Here is a 21,690-nt window from a genome sequence, read left to right as displayed (position 1 = left end):
GGTTGCCGGCACAGGTGAGGAAGCAGGGCTGGGCTGCCGAGACCTCCGTGGTGGCCATGAGCAGTGGACAGCTGGGCACCCAGGGACACGGCGTGGCAGGACGGAGCAGCCCGTGTCCGCCAGCAGAGCATGAAGTGGGAGCAGCAAACAGCACAGGGAAGGGAAGAAGAGCTGCCCGTGTGGTCTGAGCACACGGAAAAGGCCAGGGGCTGGATTTGCTGGCAAGGGAGGCTCCAGCCAGTACCATTTACCGTTGCTGATTCCTTTCCTTTCTATGGAAAACTGGCTAGTCTTCACCAACCTCAACAAACACAGACACTGAGGCTTCAGAGGAAGAGAATTCTCTACATGCAAATTGGGGAATCCCAGAAAGGCTACACAGAGAGAAGAGACGGGAAGAGAGAAAAACACCCCTCAGGTTTGGGAATCCAGAGGTGGCAGCCATCTCGTGCCCACCCCCAGGTGATGGCTTTTCCCTGGCTCGCTCAGTACTCTGCCAGCACCAAACTCCAACATCTGGTCTCCTAAACACGCTCACCGAAGAAGCCCTGCCTATACATGTGCCTCCGGGCACATAGAAAGGCAAGGAGGGGTCTGAACTCACTAAGAGATTGAAGAAGCGATACAAAATTTAAGTTAAAAAGAAACGTAGCAGAGAACCTATTTGGCAAACAACTGACCTGTCGATCTCTAGTCTTGGATGATGTCAAGCTTCAAGCCAGCCAGCTGTGATTCCCAGCACAAGAAAAATACAACAGGGATTTGTAGTTGTTTTGTAACCTGCCACCTTGTTCCCTTCCACATGTGAAGGAAGTTGTCTTTTTCTTAGCCCCAACGAGGGCAAGCTCATGAGCGTGGACACGAAAAGCCCCTTAAGCTCCTATCCAGTCAGGAACATACCCACCCTTTCTTTACACCTCACCTACAGCAAGACCCCTGGAATTTCCCCACAATGCAATACACTGGTTAAATTTGATGTCACCTCCTTCAGGAGTTACTCCACCTTAACAGTATTTTTTATTTCTATTTCAAAGGAGAGCAGCTGTACTTTTGGTATTGAAGAGCATTTCTTCCATCTCCCCCCATACTGAAGTTTGGGAATACCAGACAGCTGGAACTACAGAGCCCAAAGGAGACTGTGACGCTTGAAGCAGTGGACATCATAGAGGAAGAAGACTGGAGGATGCTGGGGAAAAGGGCAGTTAGTGCTGATGCAAAACCATGTTAAACAGAGGCCACTGTGTGGGACACAGGTAGAAGTCCCCCAGGACCCAGCTGTAGATGCTTTTTTTTCTAGTGCCCACTGGAACAGGTGGGGATTGCAAAAAGATCTCCCTAGGAATTTTTCTGTTCCGTGATGAGACTGTCACCAGATATTATGGTCTGGAACAAAGAGGGAGGGACAACATTCAAATAACCAGCCCCTTGCAGATGACTGCTACTTAAGGAAGCAATTACCCTCTCTGCCACACACCCCTGGCTCCGGAACTCCTCCAAAATGCACGTGGGAAATCACGTCCTGCTAGCGCCAGAGCCATGCCACAGCACTGCACCATGCCTGTCAGAACCAGACAGCCGAGTGTGGTTTCCTTCTGCTTGATTTCTGCTTCTTAGAAATGCAACACACAAGGTAAGAAACTATGTATTATTAATAAATGCTCCACACACAATTTAACTTTAATAAAGACATTAATATTTCCACTTAGAAACAGAGGAAAACAGGCTCTTTGATGACTGGACTGAATCACCACCTAATCATAATGGCAATTCTGAACCATATGCCCATAGCGTCTGCCTGAAGGCTAGCTAGCACCTTCCTACAAAGCCCTACCATAGCACAGCAGTATTCCTTCTCTCTCCTGCAGCCGAGGAGACAGGGATGCATCTTTTCAGTAGAGTGAGCATGAGTGACGTGGCGATTCATACACCCTGGAGAGGCTCCATTTCTCCCTCCTCACCTGCCCTCACTGATACATGGGAGTCCCACCTGACTCAGATGCTGAAAAATTTATTTCACAAAGTCATCATCACTCTTGTGAGTCATGAGAGAAGGGGAGGAAATGACTCCAGGGGAGATGATTCAACTAGGGGGAGAGTTGAGACAGAAGAAAACAAAGGCTGGAGAGTGGAAGCAGCTGTGGGAGCCCTACTGTTTCAAAGGAACTTAGCACGACATGGAAGAGATTCAGAAGATCCAGTTTCTCCTCCTCCCATCAGCTTCCCCATTTCCAGATTTTGTTGTCAGCAGCACCAGCCCGAGACATCAAGAATTTCACACAAGCTGGATGTAAGAAACTGCTCCATCCGCCAACTGCGCCCTGAAGGAGTCCTCTTGAAAGGACTAATTCAGGTCAACGGATCACTGTTCCCACTACAATAAACCAGCACCAAGTCCCTGTTATCTAACCAGCACTGTCAGAATCCCTCCACTGCATCAGGTCCAGCACAAGGCGAGCCCTTAACAGTGCACCAACCGGTCCTGCCCAACACCCAACAAAAAGGTCAAACGACCCAGTGGAAATCACCCAGCACAGTCTTGCTGTGTAACTTGGCGTTATTACCCTGCCCATCCAACAGGAGCAACACATTGTCCAGGTACGTATCAAGTTTGCAACTAACCTCTGTCACCTGTGTCCTCCTCCAGCATCTGTAGGTGGTGCACATCTCTGGAATGTTTAATAGATGATGCACGCTCAGGCATGCACACAAACTATATGGACACAGGGATGCAGGTTCATGTTAGGAAAAGAACTGGTGTCCCTAGTCTTCACTTCCACAAACCCAAATGCAGTGCTGGCAATGCATACCCCAATTCAGTGCCACTTCAGCTCCTTCCACTCAAGCTAAAACACCTGGTGTGAGACCCAAGAGGGACTAACCTTCACCTCCCAAAGTCAAGAACTGAATATACAACAGTCTTCTTCACCCAAATCCCTACAGTTACCACTTTTGTCAGTCACTGTAGACAGCCCCATACCAACCTGACCCTCTGGCCAGGCTCTGACCACCCATGACTCAGATCCTATTAGGTCTTGAGACTCTCCAGGTCTACATGGGTGTTTTGTGATTTCTCCCACATACCCTCTCTCAGCTACTTCTCACCCAGCATGGAGATTGGCCACTTCCAAGCTCTCACTGCCTTAGTCACCCTGCCTACCAGGTTGAAGGGTGACCAAGCCTTTTTGGCTATGCAGACACAACAGCCATGTCACCTGCTCCAATCCTTCCCCTTGTCTATCGCCCCACAGAAGCCCTCCTAGTTCATCAAGCTGCAAGCCACATCCAGTTGGCCATACTGCCAGATGTCCATGGCACATCATGCTGCTGGCTACAGCTGGGGATTTGAGAGGACACTACAGCTCCTGGCAGTGAAGCTCTTACACGGCTCCCACACTCCGCAGCAGAGAGGATATCTCCATCTCTCCAGGAAAGCAATTACTTGTTTCTTCCCCAGTAGCAAAGAACACTGTAGCAGAGCGCAGCTCCGCTGCTGCCTCGTTACAGCCACTGCTGGGTTTTACCGAGCTGGCACCACGAGCAGGTCACCTTGCTCCACTACAGATAAAATTAATTAATTTTAAAAGGAGTGTTACAAAATAGGATGGTAGATTGGAAATGTATGCAGGCAGCTAGTAGGGCAGCTCACACAAGCGGTCAATCACAGGATTTGAGTACTAGGCACCGGCACAAACATTTCAGCGCATCCTCTCCTAAACAGGAAACCCCCCACTTGTCTGAAACATTTCCATGAGCTATTGCAGGGACACTGCAGTACCTGCAGTACCTTTGCTGCCGCTCACCATACCGCCAGTTAAATGACTGGGTCCAATTTTCTGCCAGGCTTTTGCTGTCACTTGTATTCTTGTGGCAGCACCTTCAGCTGTTCACATCATGGTGGGAGAAGACAGAAAGCAACATACCTATCGTAAATCCTCACATCACACATCCTTGCCTCACACCCCAGACATATTCCATATGAATCTACAGAATGCAGTTCCCAGAAAAGGCCACACAACCACAGAAATCACTTTGAAGCCGAGATCATAAGGCTAAACCAGCATCAACCCTCTTCTTTAAACAGAACATATCTGTCAAAGGATCGGCACACAGACCCATCACCTTACCTTTAAAGCACGGACTTTCTTGGCCAAGAGGCTCTCGATGTCCCCTGCAACCTTCTCCACCAGTTTCCTGGGCACGTTTTCCTTGACTTCAAATAGGTTTTTATTCTCATTGTAGATCTAAGAAGGGAAACAAGAGAAAGAAAGGCAGTCAATATTAGAGAGAAGGACAGCAGCCTTCCCACAGAAAAGCTGATCCTCTCAACACAAAAGAATTTTAGCAACATGGATTAGGTAACAATATAAGCTTTGGAAATGAGGGGAGGAAAAAAAAGAAAAAAAGAAAAAAAAAAGCATTTGACCTGCTGCCCACACCACTGGCTTTATAGCTAGCTGCCTTTGTGCTTGCAGGCTGTGAGCATCCTCCCTCTCCCCCAGAAGCTGAGCTGCCCACCACACTGCGCCCCCCCCCCCCCCCCCCCCCCCCCCACTGAGCCAAACCAGCAGCACAGGCAGAGCCGCTGTGCTTCTTTCTGTGCTCTTCCTCACCCAAACGCACCCCTAAAGCATACTGACCACGCACAGCCCCCTCCCCAAGGCCACTTGCTGAATGGTGCAGGTGAAGCCCAGCTCCCTGCCTGCCACCAGCTCTCTGTGCACTGCCACTGGGTTGGCCAGGGCCAGGTGTGGAGCCTCAGGCAGCCCCGGGCAGAGGCAGCAGTGGGTACCAGAACGGGAGCAAGGGGGTCACATGAAGTAGGATAAAACCACATCTCTAAGGAAGCTGTAATAATGTGGTGCCCTCAAGAAATCAGGATTTCTGCAACTAGTCCAGAACTTGGCCAGGCTGTGGTGGGGATGGTGGGGAGAGGCACATGTCTATACTGGGATTATCCTGAAGGGCAGATGCAGTCACTTTTTTGAATTTGAATGTTTGCACCCAAAGCATGCAGCTGTGACCTGTGGGCCTGGCCTTCCAAGCCACATCAGCCAACTGCAGAGGACAATGTCACCCCCAAGGGAAGTGCTGCCGGTGTCAGCACTGCCCCAACAAGAAGGGCTCAGTCCTACCACAAGACTTCGCAACCACCAACCCCTCAGTCATCTCCTCAGATCATTTTCTGACTTAAATTGGTCTGTCTGCAAAGTCAGGTGTAACCAACACAGGGTAAAAGAGAGCTTTTTACCATGATCTGAGATTAGGGGGGAAAAATAATCCTTATGCTTATCTTTTCTTAATACATGAAGAAAACCACAAAGCAAACAGGATTCTGCTTCTCTCCGAATCCTCAGGCTACTAACAAATACCTGCAATTCCAGACATGAAGACATCTGGCAGCAGAAAACCCTCCAAGGAGAGCTGGACCTCCCCAAGGAGGGAGCTGACTCCATGCTTAGCTGTGATTTCCATGCTAAGCATGTCTGGCACCTACCCGCGCTTGCACAATCCTTGGGAGCTGAATCATTGCTTCCCACGGGACAAAACCCCCTCTTGGCTGGAGCATCAGTAGAGGTGAAGCACTCTGCCTGCAACTGCTGGCTTGCGGCAGACCTGGCCGTTTACAACAAAGGAAGAGACGAGGTGGTGCAGAAACCATTTCTCATGGAACATCTGCCTGCCTCTGCTCTGGGTCTTAGAGCAGCACCCAAACACACACAGTAAACAAGCAGCTTCCACAAGACAAGCTTGTACCTCAGAAAACCCCCATTTCACCCTGTGCGGGAGGCAAAAGGCAGGTCAAAGGGGAGGCTCGGCTAGAGAAGCCACCGGGCTGATACCACCACAACTGTTGCTCTTGGTGGAGCCAGCAAAAATAAAGGTATGGGCAGGCAGGTGTGCCCAGGGTCTGGACAGCAGCACAACACACAGCTTAAGAACAGGATGAGACGCTCCTGATATATTGGGAAAGTCTGCCCTTTTTGTTCTCCAGATGCTAACAAGCTGGAGCAAGAAGCAACTCTGCTCACCAAAAGGCAGCTGGTGATGAATTCAAGGGCCTGTGCAGAGACACCCCACACACACAGAGCCTACCTGTACTAGAGCCTACCCTTTCCTTCTGTGGTTAAAAAAGTGGTTTGTGAGGTTGCAGCCACAGAAGTACGCTTGGAGACAAAGTGAAAGGCTGCTCTTTGGCTTTGCACAGTCCCTCCAGGCCTGCAGGGTTCATCTTCAGGCTTCAGCTTTGTTTTCTGCAGCTCTTGCTGGGGTCCATGCTCTGCCCATGCTCCTTCTTTCTTCTGTACCACTAGGAAATTCCCAACAGCACGCCCCCTCCAGCAGCCTTGTGTCCATATACACCGTTACTCCATCCCAGCTCTACTCCAGGCAGCTCTTCGGTTGGTTTGTTTTTTCCCCAAAGCAGCCCCAAGGGATTCAGGTAGCCTGCCCTGGCTGCCAGGATGGCAACCCATACCACCTCTGTCAGTGGGAGGGCACACAAAAGGCTCAGACCTGCTCATTTCTCAAGTTTCTGGAGAAAATAGCATTTCTGTGAATTTTCCTGGTTACTGACTTGCAAGAGCACAGGCCAAGAGCAGAGACACAGCAAACCAAACATCTGGGATCCTCATCAGACTCCTCAGTCCCTAAGAAACACACGGAGCATGGCTCCAGCATCCTCCCTGAGTCTCTGCTCTTGCAGGCTCCAGACCTGCCAGTCTTCATGGAAGGGTAACTCCAAGCATTAAGTTTTCAGCCAATCTCATTCCAAGGGCTTCACCCAAATCATTTAGGTCCCCAGCCCCCCCATATGTCACATCAATTTGGCAGCTCCTCTCTTATTTTAGGTGATCGTTATATCAGCACAGTGACTCCAAAGAGGATGCTTTAGTAAGAGAACACCTTTTAGAGGCATGCTCAGACTCCAGCAGAAATTATTTCTAGGCGTTCTTCACTTCAGGGCTCCATCACACCCAGAACTTCAGACTAAAAAGAATATATTGCTAATAGCAAAACATTACATGCTAAACATCCCACATCAGCACAGAAAGGGTTAAAGCGAGGAAAGCTCGACACAAAGCAATATTCTCTCATACTCTTTTTTTTCCCTTTGGTAAGTAACAGCATAACAAAATAATGTTGTTGGGAAGACGCGCGTTACCTCCAGCTGAGCAGCAGCAATTAGGAAAGCAAAGAGGAACAATGTTCAAGGAGAAAGCTTTGGGTAAGGAGGGCATCCTGACTTTAGTATTTTCCTATTATGAAACAGAAAATTGGCTCCTATTGGTTACGGACAGAAACGGTGCCTGTCCACAAGGGAGGTAAAAACAGAAAAAGAAACCAGGAGATGTTCCTCCAGCCTTCTCTGCAGCTGCAGAGCTCTGCAGTTCTTCTTGGCTGAATAGTTCATTGGCGTTAATTAGAACAATCCAACATGAATTAACAGTGACCATACGTGCACAAGAACGTACCAGACAGGCAGGGGAATGAATGGTACTGCTCCAGGCAATTAAGATAGCTTCGCACTCTCCATTGTAGCATTTTGCTTTGGGTTTTCAGAACTTGCCCTAGTTTTACTTATCTAAGGTGACATTTTCCATATTGGGTTTTTCCTCGAGCTGAATCGAAGGGAGGATTTTCTGACCAAAGACATCCCAAACGTTCCTCAGCGATGGCAGAAGCTGTTAGTTCTGTCCAGATTAGAAAGCCATTCTCATTGAAATTCTCCTGTGATCGGGTGCTCTGGGACCTGGGTTTCAAATTTGTAACAGCAGTGACCTTGGAGTCATGAAACTGCTGCTTCTGATTCTGCACAGGTACACTCACACCCAGCCATACCGGCACCCTTGGGGAGAAGTGGGGGGCAGGGTGCATGCTCTTTGTAGACTGGGGTTTAATTTGCAATCCCTTCACAACAAACACACCGCATCCCCTCACAGCCTGCATGTACCCCTGCGACAAGCAGGGCGAGTGGAAGGCAATGCAGGAACACGAGAGCCAAGCCCGATCCTGCAATGCTCCAGCCAGGCTGGAATGGGTAATACCCCTGCATCAGCCCTGCCCAACATGGGTGGCAAACTTTCAGTCACTGGTCCGCAGAAGGGCTGCACAGAGCCCCTGAATTACTTACAGAGGTATTAGCCCTCAGGCAGCACAGAGGATGAAGCTGTTGTATTCAGGGGATAGGGATCAAGACCAAATGATAAACTGCAAATGTCAATGAAAAGTGTGGGAAGGGCTGAAGCTGGATGCAGCAGCCAAAAGATCCAGGCATGGCAGTAGAAAGAAGAGTCCGGCAGTGGCTTAGAGGGAACTAGTAAGTGGCAAGAGCAGAAGGAAATATTAACACAGGCAAAACAACAGAAAGTATGGAGTTGAACTGAAATAACAAAACAAAAATAAAAAAAGATAATGGTGGCAGGTATGAGGGGGAAATCAAATAGCTCAAGACAGCCTGCAACATGAAAAATTTAATCCCAAATACTCCTAAGCATAGTGCAATTAGAAACAGCTGAGAAGATGATCTAAACCAGCACAGCCGTGCTAAGTAGCCTTACTAAAAAGCAGAGGTGGTAACACAACCGATTGCTAGTACACTGTCACAGCAGCAACTGTACAACCGAGGAGGCAGATCTGATACTGCCTCAGAACATCCATCCTCTAAATTCACTTGTTTGCCTTGCTCCTAATGCATAACTAACGATGCTCATCTCACCTATCAATTCCCTCTGTGCCTATATATCCAGGGAGCTGCCAGGGTTCAGAGAAAGCATCTGCCCTCCCCAACTCCCCACGAGCACACCCAGCACCAAAACTGGGCAGCCTGAGAAGGAAAAGGGCACAGAAATACTCCCACAAGTGCAGAAATCACTACTTGATGAGCTGCCACAAGAAGACCCAGCACATTCAAGGGGTCAAGACATCTGATGATAAAACAGGAAGGAAAATAACAAACTCCAGGGGAGCTCCCTGTACAGCACCACAGCACATGTATGTGCCTTTGGGCACCACTAGAAAGTAAAAACTTTTTCATCAACCCCAGCCTTGCTGTTTCCCAGGGGCACTGGCCTCCTCTGTGCAGCAGCAGGGCCAGTCTCCAGCCTCCCTCCCTGGCCAAGAGGGAGAATGTTGATGGGAGGGCTGGGACAGTGGGGTACCCGTGTGAGTCAAAGCAGACCCCTTCTCCTTCCCTTTCCCCCCAGCTCCACTTCACTTCCTCCAAGAAGCAGCCCTTCCCAAAATCGAGCTATCGGAGGGGCTGCACACCGCTGTGCTTGCACAGCACCATCTCCATGCCAAGACTCCCCCTCCACCTCACTTAAAAACAACAAACAAAAAGCTGAACCCCCACCATGGCAGCTGGTGACCCCTGCCGTGCTCAGCCCCACCAGGCCAGGGTACAGCCATACCCACAGCTCAACCCCCAGCCGGGATTTGCTCAGGGCCAACTGCAGCCCCACCGGGAGAGTTTGCGAGCTCCCACTGCAAAGACATCTGATCCGGGACACAGTTATCTCCCGGAAATTCCTGCTCCGCGCCCCCCCCCCCCCCCCCCCGAGTCCAATACACGTGGCTTGGACAGCTGCAGTCCGAACACCAGCGTGTAATCACAGCACAAACCCAGCACGTTTGCAGAAGAGCAAAGTACTATACACAGCAACAGAGTGGGCTGCCTTCCATGAGCATCCTGCCTCGGAGAGGGGTGCTCCTGACGAGGGAGACCAAAGACCAAACAGCACCTCTACGGGCACAACAGCCACGCACACCCAAGATAACCCCTCATGCCCCAGAGATGGGACTGCTGTCAGGAAAATAAAAGGGTTTTCCCATCTGACATTATTATGGGGGGCAAGGAAGGTCTTTGTTTAGGGCAATACTTCCAGCTCCTGCAGACAGGCCCATGCTGATCACCCTCGTACAGTGACCCAGATATGGTCTCTGCAAAGGGCATTAGTTGGTACAAAAAACACTGCAGCAGGATACCTGCCCTTAGAGGGGCTGCTTGCTTAGATGCCCATCTGGTGTTTCTCCTAAAGCTTCAGGATCTGTTGGTCTCCACCAGACAAGCAGCAGTCTGGCCCATTTCCAGACTCATCTCACCTCCAGTGGTGTCCTGCTGTTTCCCCACGGCTCAGGGTGTCACTGACAAGGAACAGAGGGAACCCTCAAGCAGACTTGCTCGTGCCTTGAGCACACAGAGCAGACCCCTCTGATGAAGAGGGAGCCTACAGAACTGCCTAGTAAACATAAATGACTGGCAAGAGCCCTGTGAGATGGTCCAGGCTGAGCAAGGACCAGCGTGGCTGGGTAACAGGCAGGAAAAGGAGTGCAAAACCCCAGAGATCCTGTTGGAAGATGGAGACTGCTCAGGGCCACAGGCAGAACGCAGAGACAGCACGATTCCCATCTCACCCCTCGTCCCTGCTGCACCTACTGTCGCTAAATTTCATCATCTGGTGCTTATAGTTCTTGCAATGATGGTAATCATTGTGGTGTCTATATTACATTAGGAGGATGTCAGCCTCGGCACAGCGTCAGGGCTAATCAAGCAGGCAGTGACAAGTGTGATACTGGCCTCACTGACAGCCCGCCAGGATGAGTGGTGCTGCCTGTACCACACACCACTGCAGGGGCGGGGGGGATGGGGACCACCAAGGGCACTTGGGTGGCTTCTGGCAAAGCAGCCATCAGCCAGGAAGGTGCTAATTCCTGTTTTCCCTGTCGAGGAGTCAGGGGGGGCTGGCTGAGGGAGGCAAGGGGAAGCAGCTGCAGGTGAGCGGTGGTGCCGCAGTCCAGCGAGGGCTTTGCAAATACAGCCCACACCACCTGCCAGAGCCAGCACCACGGATGCCACCAGCCCTGAGGACCTGGCTCTGTGAGCATCAACCCAAGCCCAGGCACCGGCCCAGGCACCCACCGTGACACCCCCTCGGCAGTGGTGCAGGCAGCTCCTGCGGAGCCCGACCTGCCCCTTGCTGCAACCCTGCCTGGCCCTCAGCAAGAGCCGCTGCTCCTGCAGCCCGCGGACGTGCTCGAGTGTGCGCAGGAGGTAAACAGCTTGACATTTACTAGCCCTTCTCCTCTCTCCTCACACAGTGCCATTTCCCTGCTGCGCTCCTTCCTTCCACCTACCTAACAGAATGCAAGCACCCCGGAGGAGCTCTTCACAGCTCTCCTGCAGAAGCAGGACAGGAAAACGCGCCAGTTTAGCTGCTCCTCAGGGATGGTCGGCTCTAACTGAAGCAAACACATCACAGAACTAAGGTCTCCTTCCTTCACTAAAAGTTCAGCAGTACCACAGAGGACACGGGGGACAAGAGGAAGGCAGCCCACTCCACCAGGGATGGAGAGGCAGAGCTGCTCCAGCGCTCCCTGTCCTGCCCCATCTGGCACCAGCATCCATGTCTCCCATCCTCTGTGGCACTGGCTGGAATTCTGCTCACTCCACCCCAGATCATGAGCCTCTACAGCTGAGACTTCAGGCCTGCCAGCCCTGAAGCAGACCTCAGACCGCTATGCATAATTTAGCAACTAGCCAGGGATAAAGGGCTGTGCACAGTTAGCCTGGATTATAGAAAACCTCTTCTGGCCTGGAAAGCTGCTTTTAGTCTTCAGCAGCCCAAACCCTTGTATGGGGAGCTTTCAGAGCAACAGACCTGCCTGGGTGTCAGCAGAGAGTGAATCTTCTGCAAGGTAATTCAGTACCACACAACTTCAAACTCAAGTCTTTTCCTTTCAGATAAAGTGTTGTAAAAATAAATCACTGCATAGTTGAAAAAGTAAGGTCTCAAGCAGGATGGGAGCTCTGCCCAGGCAACTCCTTTGCACACTCAGCCACTTGGATGGCATGGGTCTTGCTGCCAGGTCAGGTCACAAGCCCACCAGAGCCTTCTATGCTAACGTACCAGATGGAGAGAACAAGTACAGCATCTTGGACAAATACACAAATGCATTCAGAGATCACACAACTCCTGAAATATACACTTGCACAGCAGAACAGAAAACAAAAAAAACCAGTATGATCCTTGACTCTGGATGCTGTCTTGGTTATATGGGACATAACAAAAGCTTTAGTAAAGAAAACACAGCATTTTTAAAAGGTACCTCAATTGCTTTCCTTCAGGATATCTGCAGAAGAGTTCAACCAGTTTGATCAGTCATGTCTATACAGAACAGCTGTACTACAGATTAGCATCATTAAAATTGCACCTAGAATACTCTATGTACATCCTAGGAGGGATGCTGTCACACATAAAGATGTACTCTTTGCTATATTTCAGCTTTATGTTATTGCTATCAGAATCAGTGCTTCTGCACAATGGACACTGGAGTAAACCCAGTATGATCCCTAAGAGAAGGAAATTATGCTATACCGAAGCAAGGGATAGGTCAGATCAAAAGTCGCATTGATAGTGGTGCAAATCTTTCTATACGAAGCTCTTCCAGAAACACACGCTTGATTTCTATTGATTGGTTCAACAGAACTCAATTTCCCACCAGTTTACGTATAAGCAAGGATTAAAATAAATTTTGGAATGGATCATCAGTTTAACTGGCAGAGGCTGAAGCGCTTTCTCAGGCAGACAGGCACACACGCTGGACCCACCAAGACAAGTGCAGGGGTTGGGAGAAAGGGGACCCCGAAGGAGGGCTCAGAGGAGAGGGGGAACAGCAGGAAGCCCAGGTAGGGGAGTAGGGTTTGTGCTGGGACTGGTGGCTTCAGAGAGCACGTGAATGAGATGAACAAGAGAAGATGAAGATGGCTAGGGAAAGATAAAGCATGAAACTTCTCTGCTTCTCTGATCACCCTGGGCCTCTCTGTGGCTGTAGTTCTACCTGTCTCACAGTTGCTGGATGGTTTAAAATTTTGTTTTCCTTTATTGTGCTGTTTCTTTTCCAAGGCTAAATGTTTAGGACACTGACATTACAAAAGCTAATACCAACCCAAAATGGGATCTCACCGGACTCAGTTTCCCCAGCAGTGAGGAGGATGAGGAAGGGACCACCACTGCTATGAGAGAAAGGAAAGCATTTCACCCAGCCTCTTCTGCCGAAGCATGCAGCAGTGGCAGTGCCTGGGGCAGGGCTGCTCCCCGTAGGGAACCCCAAGCATGCACGGCTCCCTTGCTCACTCTGCACTGAGTGATGCAAGACTCTCGGATCCTCAGAGACTTGACTCTAAATAAATAACCAGGTCTCTCTCCCCAAACAGCTTTATTTTCTGTGCCAGAAAAGCTGCTGCTTCTTGTAGGAAGGGCTGTGGAAAAAGGCTGTGCTGTGCAGCCTCTAACACTAAAGCTCCCAGACATATTTTTGCAGGCTTTCCTTCTAACTACACAGGAAAAAGACTAACAATTGCCTCGTGCTGCCTTTTATTTTTTATTGAGGGCTACCACTGGCCAAATTCAGTTCTCTGCTGCAGTGATGCAAATTTGGCATAACTCCACTGACATGGAATTAAACTAAATCTCTTAGAGCTAGAGCAACTGAAATCTAGGCCAGCATAAGTCAGCACTGTCAACAGTCACCCCTACAGTTTTCTGCAGAGTAATGATCTATTTTAAAGAAATTGAACTTTTAGAAATAGCAACTTTGCAATTCTCTTGATTTATCTTCTGATGTAGGTTTTGGGGCTTTCTGTGATCTTCAGGGATTCATGTTTACAAGCTTTTCTCCCTAACCTCAAGCACTAAAAGCACCTCTGTAAATGCACAGATTCATCGGAAGCAAGGCTGGAAGAGACCCACTTGTCCAACCCACTTCCCCGGCTCACTATACACCTAAGCTGTGCTGTTCAAAACCCTGCACTTAACCCACTGGTCGTGGAGAGCCCAGGCTTCCCTGACTCATGTCCAGTGTTTTCCTAGCCAGCCTGTTAGAAAGTCATTACAGTTGTTTAATATAAAGTCCTGTCTGTTGTGGCATAGGTTTATAAAGCTTTGCCTCGTCCCCCCAGAGGATATGGAGAATAGATTTGCAGACAGCTTTCTTCCATGCATTTGCAGACTCAAACATTTTCCTGCTACTGTTTCCTGCTCCCTAGGCAAGGGTCCAGAAATGGAGACTTTAACAAAAACACACCACATACCTGGGGATTTTAATAAAGAGGTGACCCTCTGCAAAGTCCTATCAGCTGAGATTCTCAGCTTATTCCCAATTCCAAAGCCTCACCAGCAAGACTTGAGCTGCAGCACCAAATCCTCCAGCTGGGAAACCCAGCCCAGGTTTGTTTTCAGCACAGTCTTGGAGGAGCGCAGAGGCAGGACTGATATGCACGCAGAGGAGCCCACAGCATGTCTTTTCTGAAGGCAACCTCCAGAGATCAGACAGCTGGATGAAGAGACTTCACTAAAAGATTCAGAAAACTCTGCAGCATCACAGAGAACAGGGCTGGAAGAGATCTCATCAGCTCATGTGGTCCCAGCTGGCTCAGATACCCCCAACAGAAGGTAGCATCATGGATGTGTGATTTCTAATGTAACTATTACAGTTACCTCATTCTTAACATGTTCCTCTGACCTGTTCTTAAAGGCATGCAGTGATGGAGATTCCAGTGCTTCACAAGACAAAATGCTCCAGTACTTCACAATCCTACTTGAAAACTTTTTATGATGCCTAAACTGTAAAACCCTTGCTGCAATTCAAAACCATGTTCTTGGTGAAAAGACTCAGACAGGCACTTGAGCCTCATGCTGCTGTGTCCCATTACATATCTGAAGATTTGTCCTACTTTAGTTTCTACTTTCACAGGTTAAAAACCCCCAGATTCATTTGTTCTTTCCCCACAAGTTAATGCTTTTCATATCCAAGTGTCTTGGGTTCAAACTACAATTAAGGAGGCTAGGAAACACCATTTGTAGAGCCTTCACTAGGGTGCTATTCAAAAGAGTCCCCAAAACATCCAAGCATCAGTCAAAGCAGGGCACTTTTGATGAAAACCCAAACCCAAAACTTTGAGGGAAATGAAAATACAGATCAGGAGTGAGGTGGAGGGGAAAAAAACAGAGCCCAAGCCTGGAGCATAAGGTGGCACACATTTTTTGTTGGAAGGGCAGAGAGATGGTACAAGAGTGCTCAGACAGGAACCACAAGAGCAGCTTTGATGAATCCTGAGATACCTGGTCCCGATTTGATTGCTGATGAGAGTGGAGCTGTGAGCGGCCACAGCCTGCCATGGAAGCACAGAGCAGGGAGGAAAGGTCAGCAGCTACCTGCAACGGCAAAACTGCAGCAATGGGGGGCTGCAACAGCACCCATCCGTCCTGTGTCCCACCTTTCCCGTTCCTTCACCTTCCTCATCTTCACAACCTCCAAAATACATGATTATGCCAATGACAAACTGCAGTTGTCTGTCAGATGTGCCTGCTAAACCCAGCTTGCTGCTGTAGCCCCCCATTCCAGGCTATTGCCGCGCAGGATTTGCTAGCACACCGGCTCCTAGCGCCAGGCAGGTGCAGCTGTCACATCCCAGCCTTCAAATTAAAGAGAAAATACAGTGGGGACCTCTTAGCAGAGCAGCAAATTGCCCTCCCCACCAGCTGCACCACCCTTCTTCTCAATCAGCTGCTCATTTAGTTGCGGCTGTGACATGCCACCAAGGCACAGGGCTGCCTGCTGTCATCATGGGAAGGACAAGACACGGAGTCGTCCTCAGTGGGGAGTAGAAGCTAAGTGTCCCATGGATCCACCTTTCACAGAGCCCATGAGATTTCCAACCCACGGGTGCTTGCTCGCTGGGCTGCCTGCTGCCGCACCACCTCCCGCCAACATTGCTGAGCACCCTCCCACCCACACCAGCCACTACTCGCTCCATCAGCACTTTGGGGGTTAACGTTGGCAAATTCTCCTCTGTCAGCCCTGAATGTGCCGAAGGGACTCACAGGCTCTTCCCTCTTCTCCTGGTACCAGCCAGAAGGAGTCAGCTGCAGCTCTTGGAAGGGTGGTCCTCAACCCAGAAAAGGACCGAGGCAAAGGAAAACACTGACCCTTCGCTAGATACAGCTGATCCACACAACCAACGGGACTCACCAGGTGACGTGTTACAGGTCTGAGACCGGGAACAAAGGGTAGGCTGTTCCTTTCCCAGACAGGGCCAGACATACCTGCTCCAGCAAAGCCTGTACATACGGCTTGTGACTTTCTGCTCTCCATATAGCCGAGGACAAGACACCAGGACATTCTGCAATCCCAGCATCGCTCCTAGTGGCAAAAGAATGCTGCCTCTGTACACTGCCAAGATCGCAGGAGGGCTGTCCTACAGGTGGGGAAGAACTTGGTCCTTGGGTCCCCACTGCACCCCAGGAATAACAACAAGCTGCAGGGAAGCAACCAGCGTGAGAGAGCCAGGGCTGGGCCAGAGGGAGCCAGCACCCCCAGGGCAGCCAGGAGCACTCACGTGGATCTACCCAACCACCATCACACAAACCTGTGCACACACTTGCATCCTCACTCGCCTTGCCCTTTCCTCCTTCAGTTCTTCCCCAACATTTGAGGGCTCCAGTCCCTGACATCCCAGCCCTTTCCCCCTGCACGTGAGCACACGCTCACAGATACAGCGCCAAGTACCAGACCCATCTGTTCTTACAGGAGCAGGTCCCCCCACAGCCCCCCTGCCTGTGCACTCTGCTGTCGACACAAAGCGCTATTTCAGCTCCACACCTGCACTCTCCCTACAACAGCATGCAATCTTAATTAAGCTTTAGGCACAGGTGGGGAGCAATTGTCTGGCACTTAGGGCTGAGAGAGGAGACTTGCTCCGTATTCCCCCTTTGCCACACACGCAGTACTGACCTGCCAGCATGATCAGTGGCAAATCACCTTCCTGTGTCTGCATGGTCCCACTGACCTCCCGCTTTGAAGGAATTTATTGTTAATTTTTTGCAAAGTGTTGTGGAAGCCTTAGGGGAAAGGTGGCACAGGAACAGAGAGTATTAATATTCCACCAGGAGCCTCCAGGGACTGACTGGTACATTAAAGCTACTACAAGCAGAAACAACACTCCTCTATGGCTCGAGCCAGACCCCCAAAGTACTGGCAGATTTTTTTTCAGTACCTTCCATCAGCATTAGGAAACATGTATGCGGCCTGTCATTATGCATCCAGAGCATGCCTGCCACTTGGATCTAAGATAAGAGGAGAGCAGGATCTGGGATGGATTCAGATATACTTGGCGTAAGAAAAGGCTGCATCAGGCACCATGTACAGTGAAGTATTAGTCTCCTGCTGTTCCAGCATAAAGTTAATCAGGGACAGAAATTAATCCCTCCTGACAGCATGTTGCCAATTTCTGATTTCATCCCCATTTGCTTGTAGCTTATCATCAAGGGAATGGGAAACCTGTAGCATGGACAAGCCTGCCACATGCCTCCTCCTCTGGTAAAGGCTCGCGCGCACCAGCCATGGGTTCACATACACTCAAAGCAACATGTCCGTGCTCTGCGCGCATGCAGGTACCCTCACATCTGTACTGGTTCACCCACCATCACACAGTGAAAAGTTAGGCATATGCTTAAGGCAAAACATATGCCCAATCATCAGCTTGACTTCAAGACAGTGGAGGGGAGGAAAACAAAAAGAAATCCTCTCCCCAGAGGGACAGTGCCAGAAGAGCAAAGTGGCATTTACAAATCATAAGCATTTCCCTTCCCCACTCTCTGCTCCTTTGCCCAGAATGTTAATTAGCATTACTCTAAACAGCGGCAGCAAAAGCTGAAACCCAAGCAGCTTCAATTGCTTTAAAGGAAACCTGGTTGGAAATTCTTTCAGATGAGACATTTAAACTCAAATGGCGAGACATCTGATGGCAATGCAGCAGGTGCTTTTTAATACCACCTTATAACTCTCCTCCTAAAACTAGGGAGTGAGTTCTAAACCAAAACCTATCATTTCCCAGGGCCATAGGATTCTGCCTCATGTTCCACATGTCAGGGTTTTATGCTGTAGCTTGTTCTCCCAAGCCCAGTGGACCATGGACCGAGCCCTGCAGCATGGCAGCGGCGCCCTGCTCACTCCTGCAGTCCTGACACGTGTCACTACGCTCCAGGCTGGGCAACCCTGAAGGCTGCTTTGCAGTGGGGTTTAGCTGATCACGCAATAGAAAAGTGGGTTTGTGATTATATTCATAAATAATAAAGCTGACTTGGATTTGTGGCATTAATAAAGTTTAGATGATTATATAGACCACGTATATTTCTGCGTGTTTGGATGATCTATATACATCTTACCGTATCACCAAATTTCAGCCACAAAAATTGTAGCAGGAAACATGCTTCAGAATTTGCTTCTCCTTTTAGTGCCATTCCCTTTCCTACCATTTATAACTCTCCTCATCCAACTTATCAAAACTACAGCTGCCATCAGGAAAGTCCTCTGCCCCGAGTGATCAATGCTGTGTTTCCAGCACACCTGGTGCCATAGCTTACACAGCCAGAAGGACCTGTACCTCACCTCCTGAGCAACACAGGCAACAGGGCTGCTGAAATTAATTCCTGCTGAAACGAGAAACTCAACAACCTGCCATGGACTGAAACAACTGGCCTTATACATGTGGACGGCAGTTCTCAGTACCAAACCCATGCAAAGCTCCACACCCTAGCCAGGTGCCCAGACTCTGGTGATGGGTTCATCCTGAGCACCTGAAGAGTCAGCAAATATGCCGTCATCTCAAAGGGGTCCCCATACAACTCCAGACCAGTAACAAGACAACAAAAAAAATCAGCACCGTCTCCTGCGAGCGGAGCATGCACGGCATAGCAGCATCCCCCACAATGTGCTGCAGGAGCATTCAGCCCCGTTACTTCAGAAACTAAAGAGCTGTTGGGAAGTAAGTGCAAGAGGAATTGGGGATGAGAGGCAGCAGCCTCCTGGCCATAAAACATTAGGAGAGCTAAATTATGCTCCCAGCCGCTTGCTGAGTTCATGGGAGAATTGCTCTCCTCTCTCCGTCCAACAGACGCAGGCAGCAGATCACAGACCTCCGTGTCACCCACCCCTGCAACCCAGCCTCCTACTTCAGGTGATGGGCAAATCCATGGCGAAATGGGTATTTCTCACATCTCCTGCTAGTGCGGGATTCTGTCCTCCTGCCTTATTTTTCCAGGTCCTCTACCAGGCCAAGGAATTTCACAAGTAAGTGGTTTTGCATGGGGTTTACTCAACAGGACATAATTGACTCTTGTTGCAAAGAATTAAGTGCTCTCAATAGAGATGTCCATTTTTAATGCCTTTTTTTATTCTTACTAATGAATTATGCCAAGATAACACCAAGTAGTTCCCAGATGAGACTGATTGTCAAGTGGATGAGGATTTTATCAATAGATTTCCCCCCCTCCCTTTTTTTTTTTAATGCTTAACTCTGAAAAATGGTAATAAAGAAAAAAAAAAAGATACAAGCAACCAGAAATGCCTTTTCCTCCTTGAAAAAGCATAAAGTAATCTCTCCAGGAGATTCCTTTCCCAGCTATATTAGCTATTACTGCCTCTGCATGGTTTCTAGTTATCTGTGCATTTGAAGAAAAAGGGGGAAAAAATGCCAGAGTTCACAAAACTGCTTTATCTCAACCTCAGGATGCTTCGGTGAACATTTTGAGTGAAATGACCCATAAAGTGATTAACAGCTTATTAACTTGAAGGGCAAGTCACAACACCACACAGAAAAGCAACACACTATTTCTAGACGTGCTGGGGAGTTTGCTTATGGACACTGATGTTCTCGCTGGTTTTTGTTTCCTGCCCTCCTTTCTTAACTAAAGTCATGCTTCCATTTTGTCCTACTCCTCTCGCTTCCCCACAAGCTCACTATCCTTCCAATTCACAGACCAGTATCCACACCTGCCACAGACACTGCTTCCTAAAGACCACTCCTCTGAATTGCAGAAAACACATGTTCTCTGTCTTGACTTGCTCCAAAAATCCCTCGCACGCAGCCTGGAAAGGTCAAGCGCTGTGGATCCTATCATCTGTTTGCTATCTCAAACGCTTTTTCAGATCTTCGTGTGCCCTGCTACTCAGTGTTCCTCTTCTTGTCTCTTCACCTCAGCCATGGTGCAGGAAGAGGTCCACCACCCCTCTTTCAAGCAGCTTAGGGCTCCCAGATGAAGGAGACCACAGTTCCTACAGGGAAGACTATCCTAATTACATAGGTCCTCCAACCTGCATCTCCAGCTGCAGTTCCCCATGTGAGACAGGAACCTGGCTTACAGAGCTGGTCTGCAGCCTGTCTGACCAGGCTCATCTCACTTTCTGGAGAAGGGAAGAACAGCAAGGAACGAGGGTCACCCCTGAAGCATTTCATATACTAAAGTTCTGCAGCGCGTAGGTGGGAAAAGGCCTGGACAAGGCACAGCAGAATAAGCCATGGCTGGGAAGCTGGGCTGATCTGCTCAGGAATTCAGCACAGTCTGCATGGCTGGGCTGGAGCTGAAGAGTTTTGCACAGCAGATGGTCAAGAAGCTGTGATTTGCAGGTAATCTAATAATCAAGTAGTCATATCAGTGAGGATATGAGCCACGTGGTTGTGAGGTGTTGGCACACTTCCCCTGTTTCTGTAGAAGTCATTGGACAGTATAAAGCAAGGACATTAACTGTTTAGCTCTCAGCTACAGCCAGCAGCCACTTCAGAAAAAAACCCCAAAACAATTTAAAAAAAAAAAAAAAAAAAAATCTCTGCACAGAACAACCAGGAGCCAAGGCTATGCTGACACTCACCATTACTCCGGTCTCCACAGCTGGACCAAGACAACATGCAACTGCTACGGGCGAAGGGGGCTATCACCTCTTCCCCCCTACCACGTCCCTGGTGCTGACACCAGTGATGGTGCCACCCTGCAGCAAGTCTGCTCATGCCACTGATCCAAACAAACTAACCCTCTCAAAGCTCCCAGTTGGGAATAAACCATATCAAACTCTGAGCACGTTATGCCAGCTTGAGCCCCTTTCAACGACAGGGTTGACTTCTTCCACTCTCGCCACTGCGACAGAAATGGGAGACCCACAGTACCAGTGAGGGAGGAAGAGACAGAAAAATCCCAGGACAAAGCCCTCCAGTGAAAATAAAAAATATTTTTCTAGAAATGATGAAATGCTAGTACTCACTCTCTACAGCCCCCAACAACAAAAAACTCTGGTTCAGAATTTTGTTATTAACTGTCACAAAATGATGTAATGCATATAGCATAATTATGCTTAAGTGCTTTCCATGTTAAATGTCATTTCAGTTACTACTTTTTAAATGCAATTTTTATTGAGTGCACAATAATAATTTAGCAAGTAAACAGGCAAGTTACAAGAAAAGAGTGGAAGTACAGGGGGAGGTGGGGAAGCCTCAAGTGTGACAATGAAATGCACTGGGGTACATGGAGCTGTTACTTCTGAAAGCTTGGAAAGAACTATAAAAAAAGCCATAAATTACAAGGTTGCAAAACGCAATAAATTACAGCCTCTACAAAAGGCAGATAATGGAAATGAGAAAGGATAGAGGGAAGGGGGAGGAATCTACATAATTTGTCACCACTGACCCCAGACATCTGCACAGCCTGCAGAGAGCACTGGAAATATTTGGGTGTTTCAGTCTCCTCACAAACAACAGTCCTCAGGGGCAGCATGGGGGTCAGCTGGAGGGATGCTTCCCCTGCATCGGCGCAAACACAGGAATGCTCCCACAAGCACGCAGCCTTCCCTGCATCAAACGCA

At 49.2% G+C, this 21,690-nt stretch overlaps 1 protein-coding gene across 3 annotated transcripts in view; it reads right to left on the bottom strand.

The window, feature by feature from the left end:
- Positions 1-21,690, bottom strand: part of CACNA2D2 (calcium voltage-gated channel auxiliary subunit alpha2delta 2) — a 223,570-nt gene that overhangs the window by 133,637 nt on the left and 68,243 nt on the right. For all 3 annotated transcript variants that reach the window (XM_056334538.1, XM_056334540.1, XM_056334539.1), the window contains exon 3: positions 4,125-4,241. In XM_056334538.1, the coding sequence (XP_056190513.1) occupies positions 4,125-4,241 (117 nt within the window). The remainder of the gene's footprint in view (positions 1-4,124; positions 4,242-21,690) is intronic.

The sequence above is a fragment of the Falco biarmicus genome, chromosome 4 (assembly GCF_023638135.1).
Source record: "Falco biarmicus isolate bFalBia1 chromosome 4, bFalBia1.pri, whole genome shotgun sequence".
Classification (NCBI taxonomy): domain Eukaryota; kingdom Metazoa; phylum Chordata; class Aves; order Falconiformes; family Falconidae; genus Falco; species Falco biarmicus.
The sequence above is the reverse complement of the archived record's forward strand: the minus strand, read 5'-3'. Positions and strand labels throughout refer to the sequence as shown.